Source organism: Cupressus sempervirens, chromosome 8 (genome assembly GCF_028749045.1).
Source record: "Cupressus sempervirens isolate cs-2001-9-10 chromosome 8, ASM2874904v1, whole genome shotgun sequence".
Lineage (NCBI taxonomy): Eukaryota > Viridiplantae > Streptophyta > Pinopsida > Cupressales > Cupressaceae > Cupressus > Cupressus sempervirens.
In genome coordinates this window covers 539,249,338-539,270,054 of record NC_143125.1, presented here as the reverse complement: position 1 = coordinate 539,270,054, position 20,717 = coordinate 539,249,338, and the positions used below count along the sequence as shown (strand labels likewise).

General features: G+C 37.3%; 1 protein-coding gene across 1 annotated transcript in view; it reads left to right on the top strand.

Moving 5' to 3' along the window:
* IIL1 (isopropyl malate isomerase large subunit 1) overlaps nucleotides 1-20,717 on the top strand; it is a 156,312-nt gene that overhangs the window by 15,879 nt on the left and 119,716 nt on the right. The window contains exons 4-6 of the mRNA XM_089798347.1: nucleotides 11,840-11,992; nucleotides 17,897-17,965; nucleotides 18,053-18,169. Coding sequence (XP_089654473.1) covers nucleotides 11,840-11,992; nucleotides 17,897-17,965; nucleotides 18,053-18,169 — 339 coding nt within the window. The remainder of the gene's footprint in view (nucleotides 1-11,839; nucleotides 11,993-17,896; nucleotides 17,966-18,052; nucleotides 18,170-20,717) is intronic.

Sequence of the window (20,717 nt, the reverse complement as noted above, 5' to 3'; positions counted from 1 at the left end):
CGCATCCCATCTCACTTTCCATCTCCCATTGCATGTTGCACTTACATGTACTATTTTCTCATGCAATAACGTCTTGAAAACCCTAAGTCACGTTTGAAATCAACAATCTTCATTGGCACGCATTCCCATGCATTCCACCTTCACACATTTTCATTTCATTTCATTTCATTCCATCTTCCATTTTCCACCTTCATAACACTTCATTCAGCATTCCATTCATTTCATCTTCATTTATCGCATATGCATATGATTTCTTTTTTAGATCATTTCATCGGATCTACAAAGTCTCCAATTTGTTTCCGAATCTTTGTTGCTGATTGCAAATCAACTTGTATGGTGATTCCTTCTGATGATGTGTTTATGTTTTGAGATTTTTGTTTTGCAGTGCAGATGCAAGAGATGCCCTTATCATCAAAATCCAAAGGAAAAGATGAAATATCAATACGATAAAAAGTTGGCTCATGCAACTCCATCATCAGTTGCATTTGTTCTTGATAATGTAATGAACACAATGATCGGTCATGTGGACATAGCTGATTTTCTGCGGAGAGTTGAAAATCCTATTAGCCATGAGATGAAGTGCATCAAAAGAAGTAACATTCACTTGGTGTTTTCATTTCTTATGGTAGTCATGGAACTTGATTTTGTTCTTGGATGTGCACGACATTTTAGTCAAAAATCAAAGACTATCAAGGATGCTGACAACAAGGTTGCCATTAGCCTTGATGCAGAGGTCATTGAGCAAATCTTTAAAGTGCCACACAAAGCAGAATGTGCAGATCTAACCAAGGAATCATCTTTGGCATGTTGGAATGAGAAGAAAGGTGATTATCAGAAATATGTCAACCAATACTGGTTAGACAATAAAAGGAACAACTTCTCAAGATGGCCAAAGACTGTTCATCGGTCTAACTTCAACCAAGAGTACAAGGATCTCATCATCTTTCTCAGTAGAGTTTGTAGTCTCAAAGCTTCTACTGATTTCGAGCCATGGATTTACAAGTTCATCTTTCATATCATGGAAAATAGAGAACACATCTTTTGGGGAGAGTTGATTAGCACTGCACTTTGCCAATAGTTGCTTAACGTGGGAACTTTAGCACCCTTCTACATGAACTCCTTTCTTGTCTACATTGTTACTTCATGGGATCTTTCTCTGGTCTCTCAACTAAAGGAGATCGTCTTCAGATTCTTGTTTGGGATTACTGTGACCAAATCACTTTGGCAAATAGTAAATTTCATTACAAAAGAGTCAAAGATGCCTTCTTTGGGCATTTCCGGTGCTTGTTTGATGGATAGTTATCCGTCAAGAGGGTATTTGATGCAGCGTGGGAAAAGGTGAATCAATACGACTGTGAACCGTATACGTTACTTAGGTATGCTACAGATTGAATCATCTTGATGGAGCTAGCTAGATAGCTCATGGACATCTAAGGTGATCAACATGCTATGCATAGGCTTGGTTTCGGTATTACCTCAGCCAAACCCTTGGCGATTGACAACTATTCAATTAATTTTGTGCTCAAAGCAAAGAACATGGAAGCAGAGTTGCAGTTAGTAACCTTGAAGAAGTTCAAAGCCAAATTCGACTTTGATTACTGAGAAATGAATTCTCAAATGAAAAGAGCTTACATGCATGTTCATCGCATTGAGGACATTAGGATTGATATGAGGATAGAGCTTGACATAATGAAGATGGACTACTGCAGATTAATCTTGTAGCAAATAATCGATCTCAGCATGTTGAAAATCCCTTTAGATTTCCAAGTTGAACATGACGGCAACATCTTTGAGCCGGAGTTTCATCAAGCTGACTTTGATAAGAAGTGCCCTTTTCCTATTTAGTGGCAACAAAAGGAAGGTACATCTATAATGGATAGATTTAAATCCATCTTGGTAAACAACAACAAATGACTGAAAAATAAAGACCTTAAAAGAGTTAATCCTAAGATGGTCTTGGATTGTGGAAGCTTTGGCCCTCCTGGCTAGAAGTCACAGCTAGAGGTTACAGGGAAAGATGGTGCCTCATCATTTGATGCTAAAGGTTCCCTCAAATTCAAATTGAAGGGTGGAAAAGGTTTTAAGTCATCTCAGGTCTTTGAACTAGTTCAAGATTTAGAGGAAGAATCAAAAGAGGAATTGGAGACAAAATCGGATAAAGAAGATATAGATGAAGAAGGAGAAGTCATGATTATATCTCCCCCAAGGCCTGCACAAACTCGTGCACCCTCCATACATGAAGCACCTTTTTTGGATTAGGTAGATGATGATGTGGATTCATTCTCCACTGTTTTCACTCCTATTTCAGTCTTGGAAGTCAATACAATGGCTCTTCCTATTTCTTCTGCTACTCCTCTCTTTCCCACAAATGAACAATATGAGCATTTGGCAAATGTGTTTGAGGATTTTCCAACTCTTACAAGCGATCAAGTTTCCCAACTTGATACATCTTTGATAGGTTTTGAGCTTTCATGATAGAGTCTTCTCAGCATGTTCCTATGCCTTCAGCTGTGCAGACTGAATCTTGCTCAGTCACAACAGAAATACAATCTAGATCAATGCCAATGGTCTCCACTGTACCCGCTTCTACGGATGAAGGTTTCAGCTTGCCTGCATGGTTGAGCAGAATAACAACAAAGAGAAGAAAAGTGGTTGTATCGCCGTATAATCTCCCTGTCAAGAAGACCAAATTCAAATCTTTGAAAGATAAGGTTGTTTCAAGGATTTTGGTTGATTAAGATAAAACCAAATATGTTGAAGTTGCTGAGCCCTTGGTGGAGAAACTTGCGGAAAAACTTACTCATTCTGATCACAAGTTTACTAAGGTTGAAATCAGGAAGCAATCACGTCTAAGTTGTTTACAAGATGCTCAAGATGCATTGGCTAATGTATCAAAGAGCAATCATGAACTATGGGAGAAGAAAAATCAACTAAAACAGAAGGTTTCTTGCATGAATGAGGTCATTCGACAACAATCTTCTTAGAGTGTTGTTATGTCTCAAACTTCCAAGGAGAGAAAGCTGATTGAAGCCGCCGAGTCTTGGATAGGGGAAATCATCTCTGAAGGAGTTTGAGCCATCACAAAAACCTTTGCAGTTCTTAAGCGCGTCAAAGAGATGAATGAAATGGAGCGAAACTTGAGCTCTTCTTTGACTCGAGAAGCAGATGATTTGAAAGAAATCCTCAATGATTGGGATGAAATGGCAAGATTTGATCTATATGCTTTAGTTTCATATGACATTCTTCCATCATGTGAAATGTTCTTCAGATTTCAAGGACTTATTGGCTACAAAGAGGAAACATTGAGGAAGTTGATCACAAAGTTGCGGACAATACTTGGAGATTGTCAAACAGTTGAAACAGGTGTGATTTGGAACAAATGGGATGCTAGGTTATTGATGAACATGGTAATCTCATTGCACTTGAAACGGTAAGCTCAAAATATACAATCACGGTCAATGCTAATATAGATTCTGAAGACTTTGGTTCACACACAATGAACAAGTTTGTCTTGTATAAATCCTCGACAAAACATTTGTTAGATTCTCTGGCAACAAATTCCAAAGTTGTACAATCAGCGTAAGCAAATGCAGTGAGGATCGAAGCCATATCAAAGACTATGGAAATTGCTGATCTTCCCACAGTGCGTGATATTATCATCAAATTCAAGGCAGTGAGAAACTATTTTTGTTTTTAGGTCTAAGAGGATGCATTACATGAAAAAGATGTAATTACATGTAATGCGAGTTACATGTATGTAAAAAGATGTAATGTAAGTTGCATGTGACTCTATATTTTCTCTTTTAGTTAGACTAGGTCAAAGTTGGTTGAGTTGTAATGTTGTGGTCGACGGACTCCTTCGAGAAGGTTCGGCGATAGTATTTATATCCCGTCTGGGATCATTGTAAATCATCATTCATCTACTATTGCGAATATAATTCTGCTGTTCGTGTTCATTGTCTGTATGCGTTCATTTTCTTTACCTTTACGGTAAACATTTGGCGCTGTTGCCTTATGAATCTGGAAGGTGGGAGGAATGAAGATTAATGCCAAATCAGCTTAACAAGGATCGAAATAAGGCGAAGGGAAAAGATGGAATCCGTATTGCGCAAGAGAATTTAATTCTGGCTTTCCCGGGGAGTTCCGCGGACTCCTGGCTTTTCCGCAGGGCCTTATTCTCCCGCGGGAGTCTGCCTTTCCCGCGGAGTTCCACGGACTCTTGTCTTTTCCACAGGGCCTTATTCTCCCGCGGAATTCCGCGGACTCTTGTCTTCTCCGCGGGGCCTTATTCTCCTGCGGACTCTTCCTTTTCTGCGGAGATGTCCGGGTTTTCCTTAAGTCTTTTTGCCGGTAGCTCTTATGCTTTGGCAACGTTTTTCTTTTCCACGGAGCTGTTTCTCTTGCAACTCTCGATGGGCGTTTCACTTCCCACGACGTCTTACCTTCCTCCGGGCCTTGTTTTCCGCGGTGTTTGGATTATAGCAGGCGGCCTTTGTTCGCGCAGCCTCTCAGTGTTCCGGCTTGCGAACTTCTTATTCCGCAAGCAGTCAACTTCTGCTGTATTACCATTCCTCTGCGCCTATTCACGCTCCTCCACATTTTGCAATTGCTACGGAGAGCCGGCTAAGACAGTAGCAGGTCCGATGTCACAAACTTGAATATGTATTCCCGCAGATATTGTTAACCACGCAATCCATGGTCTCGAATGGAAAAAAGATCGATTAATGGTGCAGGTCTGGGCGTAGCTTTATTGAAGCAAATTTTCAAGGCTTGGCATTGAAGGGGATGGGTTTGAAGGAGACGTCTTCTGGCAGTTTTTCCTTTCTGCGGTTGTTCCCGAATAAAATCAAAATGGTTAAGATTTCTTCCGCCCTTTGAGAAGATTTAAAACAACAAAAAAAAAAAAAAAAACGACGACCGAATCAAGTTGTTCAGAATGAGTAACAGATGATGCCAATGGGAAGGGGACGCATCCGTGGTTGCCAGAAAGAGTGCAGATAATGACAGAAATGGTGTGTTCCGTGCATTTTTGTGTGGGTTTCGAAGTGCTAATTTGGTCTTGGCAGCGAGGGGCGCGCCCCAGGACCTCGGGGGGGCGCTGCCCCTCGACCTCGCCGGGGGCGTTGCCCCCTAGACCCCCAGTCGTGGCGGATATCAGTCGTGGGAGTCTAACCAGTTCAAAAGAGTTGAAGTTGCTGCAGGCATGGATTGTTTGTGTACCAGAGGTAGTGAGAGCAGGTGTTGGCTGTGAGGCTGTCTTGGTGGATGCGTAGAGAGCTCAGGAGGAGCTGATCGTCCAGTTGGAGGTAGTGCAGCAACACTTGGCTCAGGGTACCGAGGAATTGAAAACAGAGAAAGCAGCACAGGTGGCTATCAAGGTCAGCTTGAGGAGACAGTATTGTGTTAGCAGAGGCTACAGATGTAACGGGATGAATGTGGAAGTGATGTGGCAGAAGCAGATTTCTCTTGTTGTGGTCTCTCTGTTAATGTATTTTGTTTGTTAATTTGTCTCAAATATTTTATCAGTCGTCAGGAGACGACTTTTCTTTTTGGGGGGGATGGTGTTAGCCGACTGGACGGTCCGACGGTAAATAGTTTGTAGCGGATGTAATGTTGTGGTCGACGGACTCCTTTGGGAAGGTTCGGCGATAGTATTTATATCCCGTCTGGGATCATTGTAAATCATCATTCATCTACTATTGCGAATATAATTCTGCTGTTCGTGTTCATTGTCTGTATGCGTTCATTTTCTTTACCTTTACGGTAAACAAGTTGCTTCCACTTTTTCCTCCACCTTTTTCTCAACTCCTGCGCCTATATAAAGGAGTGCCCCCTCATTGTAAAAATCATCTTTGTCTTTATGCAAGAGAGCTCTGGAGAAATTGTGCCAGCAAAACTTTGTTTGTGTAAGCACTATTTTGAGAAAAAGTGAATACAAAGGAGCATTTGAGACTTAACTTTGATTAAGTGAGACTGTTACTTGTATGAGCTATAAGCTTTGTCTATGATTCATCTAAGTTATCTTTGATTCATGTTATCTTGTGTTCTTGGTAATTGTATCGTGTGATTTGAATATAAAAGAGTTAAGAAGTAATTGGAGCCGGAGCTTTGACCAAGAGCAATTGTGGAAAGATATAGTTAGAAGCTTTGTCTGTAGCTTATACTTCTTTCTTAATTCGCAAAATAGTTAAGTTATTCTTACTTTTAGGAGTCTTTGTGCCCTAATTGTAAAGCTTTTCCATATAGAAGTACGATCGGACTTAGAGCCAAACCGGTACATTTTCAGCTAGCCTTTGAGTTAGTGAAGGTTTATCGGTATCACTGTTTCCAGCTCTTGATAGAAGTGTAGTTAAAGATTCACCCTGCCCATTACTCACTCCACGAGTAAGTGGATTCTTTCTTGAAAGATAAGAAGAAAGGATACTGGTAACACCCATTTTATAAAATCTCTCAACTTCTTGCTTACCTTGAGTTGATCCAAGGAACAGTGAGAAAAGGGAGCCTTCACTTTAAAGTAGGAGAGACTCCGTTTCACACGCTGTGGCTGGTCATCCTATTCCAGCCATCCTATTTTGCGATTGGATTTTTACCCAAAATTGCCGGTTGCAAAATATCCACCCAACAAAAGGCATAGTAAACTTTTACCAATTTATACACTATCAGACATCAACAAAAAAACATAATATATAATTCCTACTTCTAACACAAAAACATAAAATTAATAAAAAACACTACTACATTAGTAATGCATACCTTGTTTCATTTCGTCCCAAAAAAACAATTTTTATTATCCCTTTCCAAATATCTTCGGCGTACCCATTTCACACCAAGGTGCAATTGCTAGTTGTACAGATTATGTGTCAATTTGATTGGTAAGGTCCATGTACAACTTCATTAGTGAGTGGTAAGTGTCTCCTTATTTCTTCCCACTCCACCTTTGTGTATTCTCTTATAAGAGGAGTCCTCTCTTCACGACTATGACTCTGACAGCAAATTACACTTTGGCTTTCACTTCTTGGACTTTGATACAAAAAACTTTAGTATCTTCACCTATTCCCTTAAGTCTTCTTCTTCACTTTTTGCTGCTTTATTCACAGACCAGTGAATGTTTTTCTCAAATGGCTTATGACGTCTTTGTGATCTTTTCTCGTCCTTTATTCAGATTAAAGGCATTGATTGCAAGAAGTGTGTCATCGGTCAGTGTTGCAGTATGCTTTCCATTGTTTCTTGTTCTTGTAGTATTGAAGTATTTGCTGATCCTTTTCTATGCACAGATCTTGTAAAATGGTAAATGTCATGCAAGGAGTCTTGGCAGTTGACTCAAGAGATGAGCTACTTGATTTACTTGCATGTTAATCCAAATTGTGTTTTGTGGTATTTATTTCCTGATGACTTCCCTCCATATGTTTTTCTTGATGGATATGTCCTACAGATTTACAAGATCTTGTGTAAAGCTGTCTTCTCTTTCTCTTTTAGATTGTATTGGTTCCCTTGGCAGCAATGCCATTTATGTATTCCTTTTCACCGACCTCACTTGTACTCAACCTGGCTTCTTTTAGGCAAGATGGGAAATGTTTACTTCCTGATTCAATTTACCTCAAATGTGACCAATTAAACAGATCAGATAAAACTATTAACTATAACAGATTCATATCAGCAACTTGCATGAAGAAATCACAATATATTTAGTCATATCAATATGCAATTATATAAATACCATTCAGAAATGCTTAAAACATGTGGTCCCTTTCTTGTGTACAATGGAAGTGTATAATACTATAAGGTAGTTCACAGTTGCTAAGAACTTCCAACCATTGATATTTACCAAGGGAAGCCACTTACATCTGAGGACCTAATTATGTTGACCAACATAACTGTAGAAATATTCTTCTGACTACAACTATTTTTTATTTGAAGAATTTTTATTCCAGTCTAGGCATGAAATTTTGAGTAGATATTTGCAGACTTTTGCTGGAGAATGCAATTTTATCCATTGGCTAGGGTTCAGTGGAGGAATTTATGAATAGAATAAAAGTTCTTGAAAGTCATTTAGCAGGATATAAAAAGAATTGTGAAAGGGAAAAAGAACATCTTGGTCATTTTGCATATTTCCCACTGTGAAGTCTGAACTGCATGTACAAATTTAAATCCTAGAATGAAAGTTCAAACTTCAAAGGGTATTTGGCTTCGGAGATGAAAAATTTCTTCCTACCCAATTTTGGTGGATTCACATATAATTCACACTGGTGCTGAATGCTTGAAGGTTGAGACTTTATGCGATATTTCATATATTTACCAGGAGCATGGAGTTCTACAGGCAACAAATTTGTTGAAGTTTTGCTAGCAGATATATTTTTGAAGATGAAATTAGATTTGTTGAGATGGCCAGATTTTTGTTAGTTTCAATGTTCCCAATGTGGTTAACTGCCCCAAGAAGACATCCTTGATGAATAATATCACAATGAATGTTTTAGAGAGCATTTGGTGTTCGTATTCCCCTTCCGGCTGTAATATTCCGGCCCTTAATCTGATTAAAGAAATCAATTTCCAACTCTCGGAATTTAGTCAAATAGTTGGTGTGCAAACTGGTTAATGGATATGCTGATGCTACTGTTGTGATTGTTGTATCCCATTTAAGTAAATAACTATTCCCCACATGTTAACTCATCAATTCCAAATAACAGCGGCGACCTCAAAAAGACTAAGAATTAATGAATATGCAGTTACAGTTGAGTAAATAACGGATTATCTCATTTTAGATATGCAAGGGGACTACGAGAATGAACTCAAATGTTTTATCAGATTGAAAGTATTGTACACACCCGTATTCATTCAAGGAATCATCACCTGCTGAAGTTATAGATGAATGCCGTAGCTGATTCCAGTCTTGACTTCCGCAGTTTGGAGTAACACTCAGTCCGAATGTTGCCTGCCACTGTCTCTCCCGTGGCCATTTCTGGTATTGATTTAATATCATATGCAGACACTTGAAGAAAGATGCCATAACTCCACGGCTTGGGAACAGCAGTCGCGGGCTGCACTCTTCTTCTGTCCGATGAAATGAGGTTGTCTCCCAACCACGTGCTCGGGCTGCTTTCTGTGATGTTAATGTGTTACTTGCACTCACGTTAACTTGATGATCACCTGGTTACCTCTGCTGCTGTCAGCTCAATACACTTGCTGAATGTTATCGAAATGGGAGCTGTGATTAACATGGTTATAGCTAGATGTCCCCACATCCTCCAATACCATACTCAAAACTCCACAGACCGACGTTATTACTGTGTAGCTATTACTGCTTCCTACCGGCCATACATCTCTCAAACTACTGAGTTCTTGGTTGCAGAATATCGTTTGCCCATGTAATAGTGGAATCCATACATACCTGTCTTAAGCTGACTGATTTAAACCTGCTGTTCTCCCTTTGCCTGTGAAGCTTCACATTCCTGTAGATCAATGTATCGAATCACTACAATACTGAAGTAAAATGTGAGTACTAGGTTTGCGTCCAGCCTCACTATTTTCCTTAAAGGGTTTCGTCCTTAGGAAATATCCAGTCACATTCAAGCAACCGATTAAGATTTGAATAATAATAAATATTCATGGTGTCAATCCCAAAGCAAATGCTTTCTTTTATAACCTCGAAGAGGGGAGATACAAACAATTTAGCAATGTGGGATAAAAGACTTTCGTCTTTTAGTCACTCAAGTCATTTTGTAATAAAGTGACTTTAAACAATAAAGTACTTTATATTCCAACTCAATAGAATAATCTGACTTTGACCTTAGAAGATCCTCTTTATAATCTCCTCAACTGAAACCAAAACTCTTGTGACTTGCTTGCATCCTAAATCAAATGCCGTTAGCCTATTCGGATTGAAAGATAGACCAACTAGGCACCACTATAGCTAGTGCGGAGAAGGGGACATTACACCTGCTGCCTATTTAGTGCACATTGGAGATTAAGGTATTGTCACATGCTTTTTGGGGTGGCAACTCTTCAAAGGGATGTTGAAAGGATTTCAAGAGGGAAGTCATTTGGTTTGTGGAGAGAAGTGGGGACTCGTGGAAATGGTACCCACCCCTCATATAGGACTTATAACATAGGCATAATCACTATTGGAGCAGCAAGGAAATTGAGAGGTTTCTAGGGAGCAGCAGTAGCTATCATAGGTGGGATGTGACAGTGGGAAGAGGAGAGTTTGCAACGAAGCTGTGCAGTAGATCTGGAATTTATTTAGTTAGTCACCCCTAATCAGAAATCTTCAAGATCAGCCAATCTGGTGTTTGCAGCAGCACACCAGAAATTATCACTTCAACATTCTGTATTTATGTAAAGGATATCTCCACCCAATGATAAGTTTTGTATCAGAATTTTATATCAAAATTTTTACTAATATAGATAGCTCTCTATATATTTATATCTTTAAAAAGTTGTGTTTTTTTTTATTCTTGTTGTGTCAATCCATGCCTGCTAATACTGTCAAACAGTTATGCGATTTTCTGTAAAACAGTTATGCGATTTGCTGAAAATACAAATCAAAACATTATTTGAGTCAAAGAGACCAGTAACAGATTTTACTGATACTCAATATCACTACTATTAGTGTTGACTTGTTAGTTTGAAGAGCTGGGCAAAAAGCTCTTAGAGCAAGACAAATGGAAGTAACAGTTTGGTGGTAGTAGTGAGACAAACTGAGGAACCTCATTGTCATTTTATGAGCCAACTTGCTGAAAATGGATCAGTTGTATTGCACTATTCTGTGGGAATGAAATTGCAGACATTCTTGCCAAGTCTCTGAGTCCTATAAATTTGTAAAATCTTGGGATAAGCTTGGTGTAGTTAGTAGATTGACCATTAAGGGAGGGTGTTAAAATAATGTTTTATTTTTTATAATGGGCAGTTACTAACTAGCTTTTAGGATAGACTTACGAGCATTCTTTGAATTTTTGCTTTATTAGTAGTAATACTTATTGTCTTAATTGTGGCTCATATCTTGGAAGATCAGATATATTTGCATGGATGAACCAAAAATATCACCATACAGCACAGTGCAGACTCTGCTGATTGCTTTACTAAATTGCTCTGGTCTCTTGATTACGAACTAATTATAATTTCATACAAATCTTGTTAAATAGGATATTAAAGCTATGAAAGTAGTAGTAGTGGTTTGAAACTTTGAAGTTCAAGGTGTTTGCCATGGAAACTTATCGCAAGCTCAAGAATTTGATGTTTTGGTAAATGCTAAATTGCCAATCAATAATATCTTGAAAGTGGATTTAACTTGCTTGAAGGATCTTGAACTCTTGATTTTTGAACTTGGAATCAAATAATATCTTGAAAGTGGATTTAACTTGCTTGAAGGATCTTGAACTCTTGATTTTTGAATTTGGAATCAAAGCAAGCCAGGAACCAGCCTTGTATTAATGTAGTTGTGAGAACTAGTGGATAGGTAATATTGTTTTATCAATAATTTAAAGCAAATACAAGAAAATTAGTTGTATTTCTTAGAAAGTTATTTACATGCTAAATCTTCATTTAGCCATTTGTGAGATGACACTAAATTGAATTAAAGAGTAAATATAAGGCTGGTGGAAGTCATCTAATAGGCTGACAGATCCCTGTAACTGCCTTTGAAAAGGTATTCTTTCATTATATATATTTTTTCTATTTGTGTTTGTTGTCAATTGTTTCTCTTGTTGTGTAGGATTCTGGGTTTCTACCAATAAGTAAATAACATTGTATTAGGTTAAGAAAAAAATGCTAATGGTGCAGTTTTCTTTTTTCTTCTAATAAGTGTTAGGATATTTGGTTCCTTATTTTGTGAAAATGCTTTCAGGTGTGGGATCGTGAAAAGATTGTTATTATACCTGATCACTATATATTTACTAATGATGAGCGTGCAAATAGAAATGTGGATATAATAAGAGACTTTGCCAAGGAGCAGAATATTAAGTATTATTATGACATCAAAGATCGTAGTGACTTCAAGGTATGCCTTGCATTTTTGTCTTTTAACATTCTACACACATCAATTTATTTTTCATTTTCTTATGACATTAAAGATTGTAAACTTATAATGAGTTAAAGATATGCCTTATGATTTTGTCTTTTAACTTTCCACACACATCAATATTTTTTTTTTGTCCCCACCCTTAGGGTTAGTCTCTGATCATAATGAACTACAAAGAATTTGATAAGTTCATAATAAATTTACATGAATATTTCTCAACTTTGATAAGTTATCTAATTTGAAAACCATTAATATTTGTAATGAATGTTCTCCACATATTATGACATTCACAACGAATGCCCTCCACCAAGTGATACTTGGATCATTCTTGACCTAGTGCACTTGGATCATAATATGATATTCGCGAGGAATACCCTCCACCAGATTATACCTGGATCATGACATTCATAACGAATGACCTCCACCAAGACACGCTTGGATCATAATATTGTATTTATTCTCCCTTTCATCACTTTTGATTTTATATAATAAAATAGAGGCTGTATATACATTCATTATTTTATAAAAATAAGGAAATGTGAAATGAATGTTTACTACATAATTATTGATTCTAATATTGTAGTTTATGTACTTTATTAATAAATTGAATAAAAAAAATTCTTCCTTACCTTGGGTATGCGGGGTCCAATGCTTTTAGTACAAGCTCAGGCCTACCCTTATTATTGTGGTCATAACTCTATTTATTTATGTGGGCACCTTTACCGTTTTCTTCGTTATTCTGACCAGTATCGTCCTTTGTGGTTTGTGGTTTGTTGTATGTTTGTACTTGCTTGTATGTTCTTGACAACCCTTATACCTTGCCAAAAAAGCATCCAAGGTTGTCCACGTCGGATATCTTAGGTGGCGTGTTTGACAATATTCTCCTGTTCGTGCATCACAAAGTTCTTCCCAAAGATTGGTATGTCCTATACGTCACCAAGCTTAAATTACTTGTTGGGGATGAGATCAGTATTTCATAAAACTTATGGTATTTGTTTGCCCCTAGCATGCCCTTCGAAATAGATGCCCCCTTCTTGACTTATATGCTAAATTGGTGGGTCAGGGGGGTCGTGACCTTTTGACGAGGGAGTTAGAGGATTATTGTAATTATTATCATATATATTTTCTTATAGTTAATATGATTATTATTTTCTTAAATATTATTATTATTATAAGCATTTCTTCATTATTAAGTGTCAATATCACATATTGTGTAAATGATTGATATTATAATTATTAATGGGTCACAATCATTTATTAAGAGTGAATTGAAGGTATTCATATTTATGAATAATATTCATATCTACGTTAGTCATATATCATTGTGGGTTCATAACATTTTTTTAACAGTATCATGATCTTTCATTTCTAAGATGATCATAGACTTATTTCTACATGGAGCTGTTTGGTCCCATAGTAATCTCGTATTTCATGCATGGTGGATTCCCTTTTATACGAATCTAAAAGTATAAACGAAATTCAGCTACCCATGTTTAAACTGGGAAAATCTTGGCAAAATCTTTGAAACTTCGCAACAATTTACTAGCTGTAAAAATAGAGAAAAATCAAAAAGCTATTTTTCTTATTGATGTGGATTATAGTGTATATATTCTAAGTCAGATATTTGACATTATAAATATGTTAATCATAAAAAACTACTTGTAGGTTTAAAAAAATCGTTATTAATATTTTATCTCACCTAAGAGTGTGTAAAAAGAATATGATTGGCCATAAAACAGAGTTCCATTCTATCTTAAAACTTGGCCAACCATTTTAGAGCAATCCTGTGTTTTTTTACCTAAATTGTCATCATAGTACAAATCCAAAGCAAAGTCCTTGTCATTGTCTAGAATAAAACTTCTGAAAGAAACATAGTTATGTTGCCTTGAGGGACAGGGTGGCATTGGAACGTGAGGACAAGTTTGTGGGTAAGGGGGATAGAGGGGCCTAAGTTTGGGGACGAGGAGGAGTGTAGACAATACACTACACATATTGTATTCAAAACGCTAGTTATGAAAAGATCTATAACAATATAACTTATAAAGATGTGAAAGAGTAAATACTTGAACATTGCATTGAACATTGAACAATAAAAATTTAAATAGTCGAATAAGAAAATGAAAGAGATATATTATACAATAGATACCAATAATACGAGTATCTGATCATATGACATAAGGATGATTATATTGAGTATTATATGCCATGATATTAAAACAAGGACAAACTACAAGTTACAAAATCAAAATGACAAATATGGTGAAGGCAAGGAGACCTCTAATCATACTCTAGGAGGTCAGGATATTTGTAATCAGTGGAACTATCAGACTCTCCAAGTTCAAGAGCTGCGAAAGTAACACCAACTAGCTCTGCATCTGAAGTATCCTCATCCTCATTAATCTGTGATGGATCCTTTGAGTCTACATGTTATTGTGTTGCTAGGCTCTCCTTGTACACACGTGTCCTACGATCATTTATACACAAGACACTATGTACAATCACTAGTTTCTTTGCTCTATGAGAGGTAAGTTTGTTCCTCTTAAGATAGTTCATGAAGCTATAAGTACACTAGTTTCTCTTAGAAAATAGGGAACTAGAAACTTGAGATACCAAACATATGACCAGTGTGATAAAAGTTGAAAATTCAAAACTCTTATGTTCCCCATGGCCTTAAATAATAAAATAATAAAAACTTTAATAGGTTCTAACAATGAGGAACTATGTACTTGAGACAACAAATGAATGGCTAGTGTGGTAGTCGTAGATTTCGGTCCATGAGAAGACCACCACAATATCGAAACCTCCCGTGTCATTGTTTTTAAATCTCTATTTTGTTGCTTCCTTATAACCCCCAAGAGTTGCAAATTTGGTCCACTCAGTGTTGACCTTCCATGTAGTCTTAGAGTCATACATCCTATCAATGCACTTGGAGAACCCTTCCTTCACCCAAAAAAAGAGAAAATTCAAATTATTGGCATATAGAAGATGCTAGTTTTGAAAAGATTTATAAGACATAAAGATGATTACAATGAGTAGCATTATAAAAATCACCTCATCATCCTAAAGTGGTGTAACTCTACTAGTTGTAGGCATGTACCACTTTGGATTCAATGCATAAGCTGCCATGTGTAAGGGATTGTTTAAGCTGTTTCATTTGCACTAAATGATAGCTTGAATGTGGTTATTGTAGAAGGCTAAAGTGGAGTCCTCTTGCTCAACTACCCTCATTTGGTCAAGCACAAAATTAATGCACTTATACACTTATCCAAGTATAGGCGCATCTCCATCCTCATATTTGATGACCTAGAAAATTGGCCCAATGATAGGGACTATGTATTTTGCATCACTCCAAAATACATCACTCTTCACTATATCCTTCACTCTCCTTCCCTACTTTGTCTCGGACCCATCTTACTGATTCCACTGATTTGTCATAACCATGAGCTGTAGTGGCTCTTGCACCTAAATGAATGAAATAGGATACATATCTGGTCTTAAGTGGTTTTAAGAACTCCTTCGGGAAGCTCTTGAAGAGTGCATGTGAAGTATGGTGGTTGCAGATATACATCTGCATATCTCTAGCATCACTAATCACTCCCTTAATCTAGTCAATTTTACCCATGTCCTTTAGTGTATTGTTCATGGCATGCACACTACACAAAGTCCACCAAATATGTCAATATGTCACCTCAACAAGCTTCCCTACAGCTTTGCACAGGTGTGTTGCATCTATCACTGCTTGGACCACATTATGTGGCCCAATCTCCTCAATAGCTTCCCAAAGGATCTTAAGCTAAAATCAGCATCCTTTCGATGCCTTGAACAATCAGTTGCCGTGAGAAAGAATGGGCCCTCTAAACATGTAACTATGACATTGATGAATGGAAAATGCCTAATATGTGCCCACCCATCCATGATAATGCTGCATCTAGACTCCTCCCAGCATGCCCTCATGGTCTCCATTGATGTATTGATCTTGGCATACTCATTATTCAAGATTGTAGTCCTCAATTTGTGCTCATCCGGTGGTACAAACGATGGTCCTCCCCCCTTCGCCGCCATCTACATCTTTTCCTTATAATAAGGAGATCGAGCAACATGAAATGGAATGCAATTGGGAAAAAAAATCTACAAATGGATTCCTCTATTTGCTCTCTCATGCGTGCATTAAACAGATCTATTACGGGGTTACTTTCACTTTGCACCTTGCGTTCCCCCTTGTTTAGTTGTGCATCACCCATAGCAATTTAAGTGGAGGAAGGTGCTAAGGCTGTTCCTGGCAATGAAGTGGCTCTCTGCTGCAATCTAGGAGTAGAAATCTGTCGCTGCCCCTGTATTTGCTGCTCATGCAAATGCTGAATACTCTAAATATGTTGCCTACCAGACAAGGTAGTAGGCATTGCAATTCCAAAGTGATCTGAAACACCCCAAAGTTTGTTGAATTTAACTCTATAATGCAGATTTCGAGGCTTCTTAAAGAATTCACGTGCTCCCGCACTTTTTCCTTGGCAAAAGATGAAGTGTGCATTCGCTCTAGTAATGCGATTGAACCATTCTACACCACAAATGTTACACTTGCATTTCCTTGTGCCACCACCTGATGGCGTTGAGACTGTTATCCTTGTTGCAAACTGGCTGAGAGGAGATTTAGGATCATAAGTACGTTTAGCCCACTCTGCCAAAAGTGTGGAGGGGCAATTAGTAGATGGTGGACCAGGTTGTGCACTATCTATGGAACTAGTTTGCCCTTGCTCACCCTCTTTATTGGTGTCATCATCATACTCAGCCTCAGGTTCATAATATGATTGGCTACCGCTATGAGAATGAGTTTCCATCTCATCATCACTTGTTTCATGATGGCGGGAACTCAATTTGGCACTACACTTCACAAAATGAAAAAAACAAACAATAAACATATGGTTTTGGCTTATGCCCTACTTTAAACTTCTAAAGTTTTAAACTAAACAACAAGAATTTGAAAAATGAAACAATATCTATAAATGAAAGAACTATAACAAAATGAAGCAACAACAAATTTCAAACTAAAAACAATAAATATTCATATGAAAATTTGAAATCAAAATAAAATATCAATTAGAAACCCTACATTTTGTTTAAAAAATCTCTTCAACGAAATGGAGAATCTTCCTCCTCTTCTTCTTGCTCCTTTTCACTCCTATTTGACTTGCAATCACTCTTTTCACTCCTACAATCATCCTTGTTTCAGCTCTTTACTCTTCTTCTTCTTGCTATTGCAAACACATAGAAATGAAAATGTGAATAGAAATGAAGCGTGGAGGCCTTTTGAAGGAATAAGACACAACAAATGGGCCCCACATTCCCTAGGGAAAAATTAGAAGCAATGAAATATTAAAAGAATGTCTCAATATTTAAAAAGAAATGCTTTTTCTTTTGGATGTGACGGGTGATGCCCAAATGTCCGCCAAGGGGTCGAGTGACGCGTTTGCGTGCCCCTGACACCTTTCGGGATGCCAGGACAACCCTAGGTTCCTTGTTGAGATGGTGAACTGAAGTGACGCCACTGGAAACTCAGGAATGCTATCCCTCTGTCCCCGGTGTGTCACCGTTCTGGGAACGTTGGGAAATTTGGGTTGTGGGGGGGAAACATCCCCGTGGAACATTGGAAAGAAATCTATTTAAAGTAAAATTTTATGAAACTTGAATTGTGTGAATTATTTTGGAGAAAACTTGGGAAACACCACAGCAAGCAGCAGGTTATGATAACTTAGGATTAGTCACAGGTGTTTTGAGTGTAATGCTACTATGGTATCACATTCTCTTACTGTGAGTTGTTGACAATATTTATAACAAATAAGCAGTTCATCTTTGTTTTTGATGGGTTGGATTTTTTTTCCTCTTTAGGCAAATCCAGATTATAAAGGAGTTTGCCACATTGCTCTTGCTCAAGAAGGCCATTGCAAACCTGGCGAGGTACTTTGTTTTATAGGTTATAAATCTCTTTGTTATATGGTTTCTGAGTTATATGTTAACAGTTATTTAATCCCCTCTCTCTTTTAGGTTCTCTTTGGGACAGATTCACACACATGCAATGCAGGTGCATTTGGGCAGTTTGCAACTGGAATTGGAAACACTGATGCAGGATTTATAATGGGTACTGGCAAATTATTAATAAAGGTAATATTTTCTGCAAGCAGTCCTTATATATTGTTTTTAGTAATAATTGTCTTGGGTTTGGATACTACCTCTGTTTGTAAGTACAGAAAAGGAAATGAAATGGGAGAAGGAGGTTTACTCCTTGAATAGAGAGAACATAATTTTATAGATGTAGAATATTACTATTACATCTGCTACATTAATGACAGTGCAATAAAGTTCATTAAAGAGTTGCAACAACATCAACAATCTTATTTAAAGACCTAGGCTAATTGCATATTTTTTAAATCATTATTCTACTATAGCCTCTGAATGACTAAACCAGAAACAACACAGCTTTGCCCAAAACTTGAGAAAGTAGCCAAGACTAAATGGTTTAGCCGTCAAATCAGCGGCCATTCTTGAGAAGTGCAAAAATAGAGAGAAATGGCTTCACAATCCAGTAGTTGCCAAATGTACTGATGATTGGTCTTGATGTGTTTGCTTTAAGTATGATACACTAGCCAATTTCGCACTCCCTAATTATCATGTAAAAGTGGTGTAGGTGTATGCTGAGGGAGCTAAAATTCTATGTAACCAAATTGCTTCACAACTAGCACTCACAGCTGCTTTGTATTCAACTTCAGTGGATGATGGAGCTTTGGTTCGTTGAAGCTTACTTTTTAATGAAACCACTCTTGAACACAAGGGGAAGATGGACCTTGTAGTAGACTGCTGGGTATCTACAGATCTTGCCCAGTTAGAGTCTATATATTATCTATCAAATCTATTGGGAGCCCATCAGAAAATCGTAAAATTCAGCAAATCCTTTGTAATTTTGCCCAGTTGTGCCTCATGACATTCCTTTCTTGATCCGTATCTGTTAAGAAAGTCAAGTATTCATTGAAAAGCCTCAACTTTTTTGTATTTTCTTGACCTTTGCATTTTATTGGGATATGGACTCTCCAGCTGACCAAGGACCTAGGACCAAGGCACATGTTCTTGTACTTGAGGCCTTCCTATCCTTGTTCCCCTTGCATTTCATCCCATCTTCGAGTTCCAGACTTGCTAAAAGTCTTGAGATTCATATTGTATTCTCTCTAATGTCCATATTATAATATAATTTACATCTTATTAATTACTAATCAATAGTTTATTTATAGTTGGACTAGATTTTTATAGTTTAGTCTTCAATTATCAATGGTCAATAGTATGTTCCTCTAAAGCTTACTATCTCCTAAAGGCCTTGCTCAGTATCTCTGTCTCTTTATTAAGGCTATGTGAGCTGTTTATAGTGGAGAAGTTTCCGTCCTTCAGAGTTATGTGCCTCTTTATAACTGGTATACTGTTTTGATGAAAGTTAGTCATTCTTCAAGTCAATCACCACCCTTTCATTATACTTAATATCATTGCCTTAAAACATCTTATTGATTAATTATTAGTGAATGACTCTTAATACTGAGGACGTAATTAAGATATTGAACTATGAATCATTGTCAACTCAATCCTCATTCATAGTGAATGCAACTCCTTATATATTTCCCCTCCTTAGTCTCTATTTATCATTCTGCTCTCTCTTTCAGTCCATTTGATGGTGTCATATATTGTGTTGTATATTATGCACATCCATGTACGATATCCTTTGCGATATTGAGCTATTATCTTTCTTATACTTACCTAATTCTGGAGCCATTGTTAATAATAACAATCCAACCAAGCGTGAATTGATGTGCATCAGTGCATAATAACAGTAATTGATGTATGAGGCTCTATATATAGGAAATCTACAAAAATGAGAAAAATCCTGAAACTTCTCCATTGTTCTAATTTCTCTTTCTGGTTCCGTGCTTACTGCTTGGGAACTGTTTCTTTGTTTGTTTGATGCTTATTATGGCTACACCTATTCTCATTGCTTGTTTTTACTAGAGATAACTCTCTGCAGTTAATCTGAATTATTCAGTATGATCCTCCTTGTAATTCAATGTTCGATAAGCTATATTCCTTTTTTCATATATCTCAGATGATGATCTTCCTCCCATTTGATGATTCTCTAGTATGTTTAATTTGTCTCCTCTATAAACTTTCTGCTGGATGATCGATCCTTGTGTGTCAGTTTACCGCTGAATGTGAATAACTTGATATGATTTCTCTTGTGTTTTCTTTTGTGGGTGCACTAATTTGATGTTTATAATTGTTGATGATCCCCATTATAGATGCTAGTAGTTGGATCTTCTAGTTTCCCATCTTTCGATCCATTATCCTATTCCCTTCACTGCTCATGTTCCAGATGAGATTTCTTTGATGTTCAGAGGCTCAAACCCTATCATTGACCATGCCTGTGCTTTGATACCATGTTAAGATTTAGGTTCACTGCACATGTAATACCACTGCCATGAATTTATGTGTTTTTCAAGTGCGAATCTGAATGTATATATGTAGGAGTTGAAGAGACATGTCTCTATGTTAATCAATATTGGTTGTTGTAATTTAATTGACATTAGACAATATTGACAACACACACACACACACACATACACACACACACATATATATGTAGATATGTCTAATTGACGATTTATCAAATGCAATA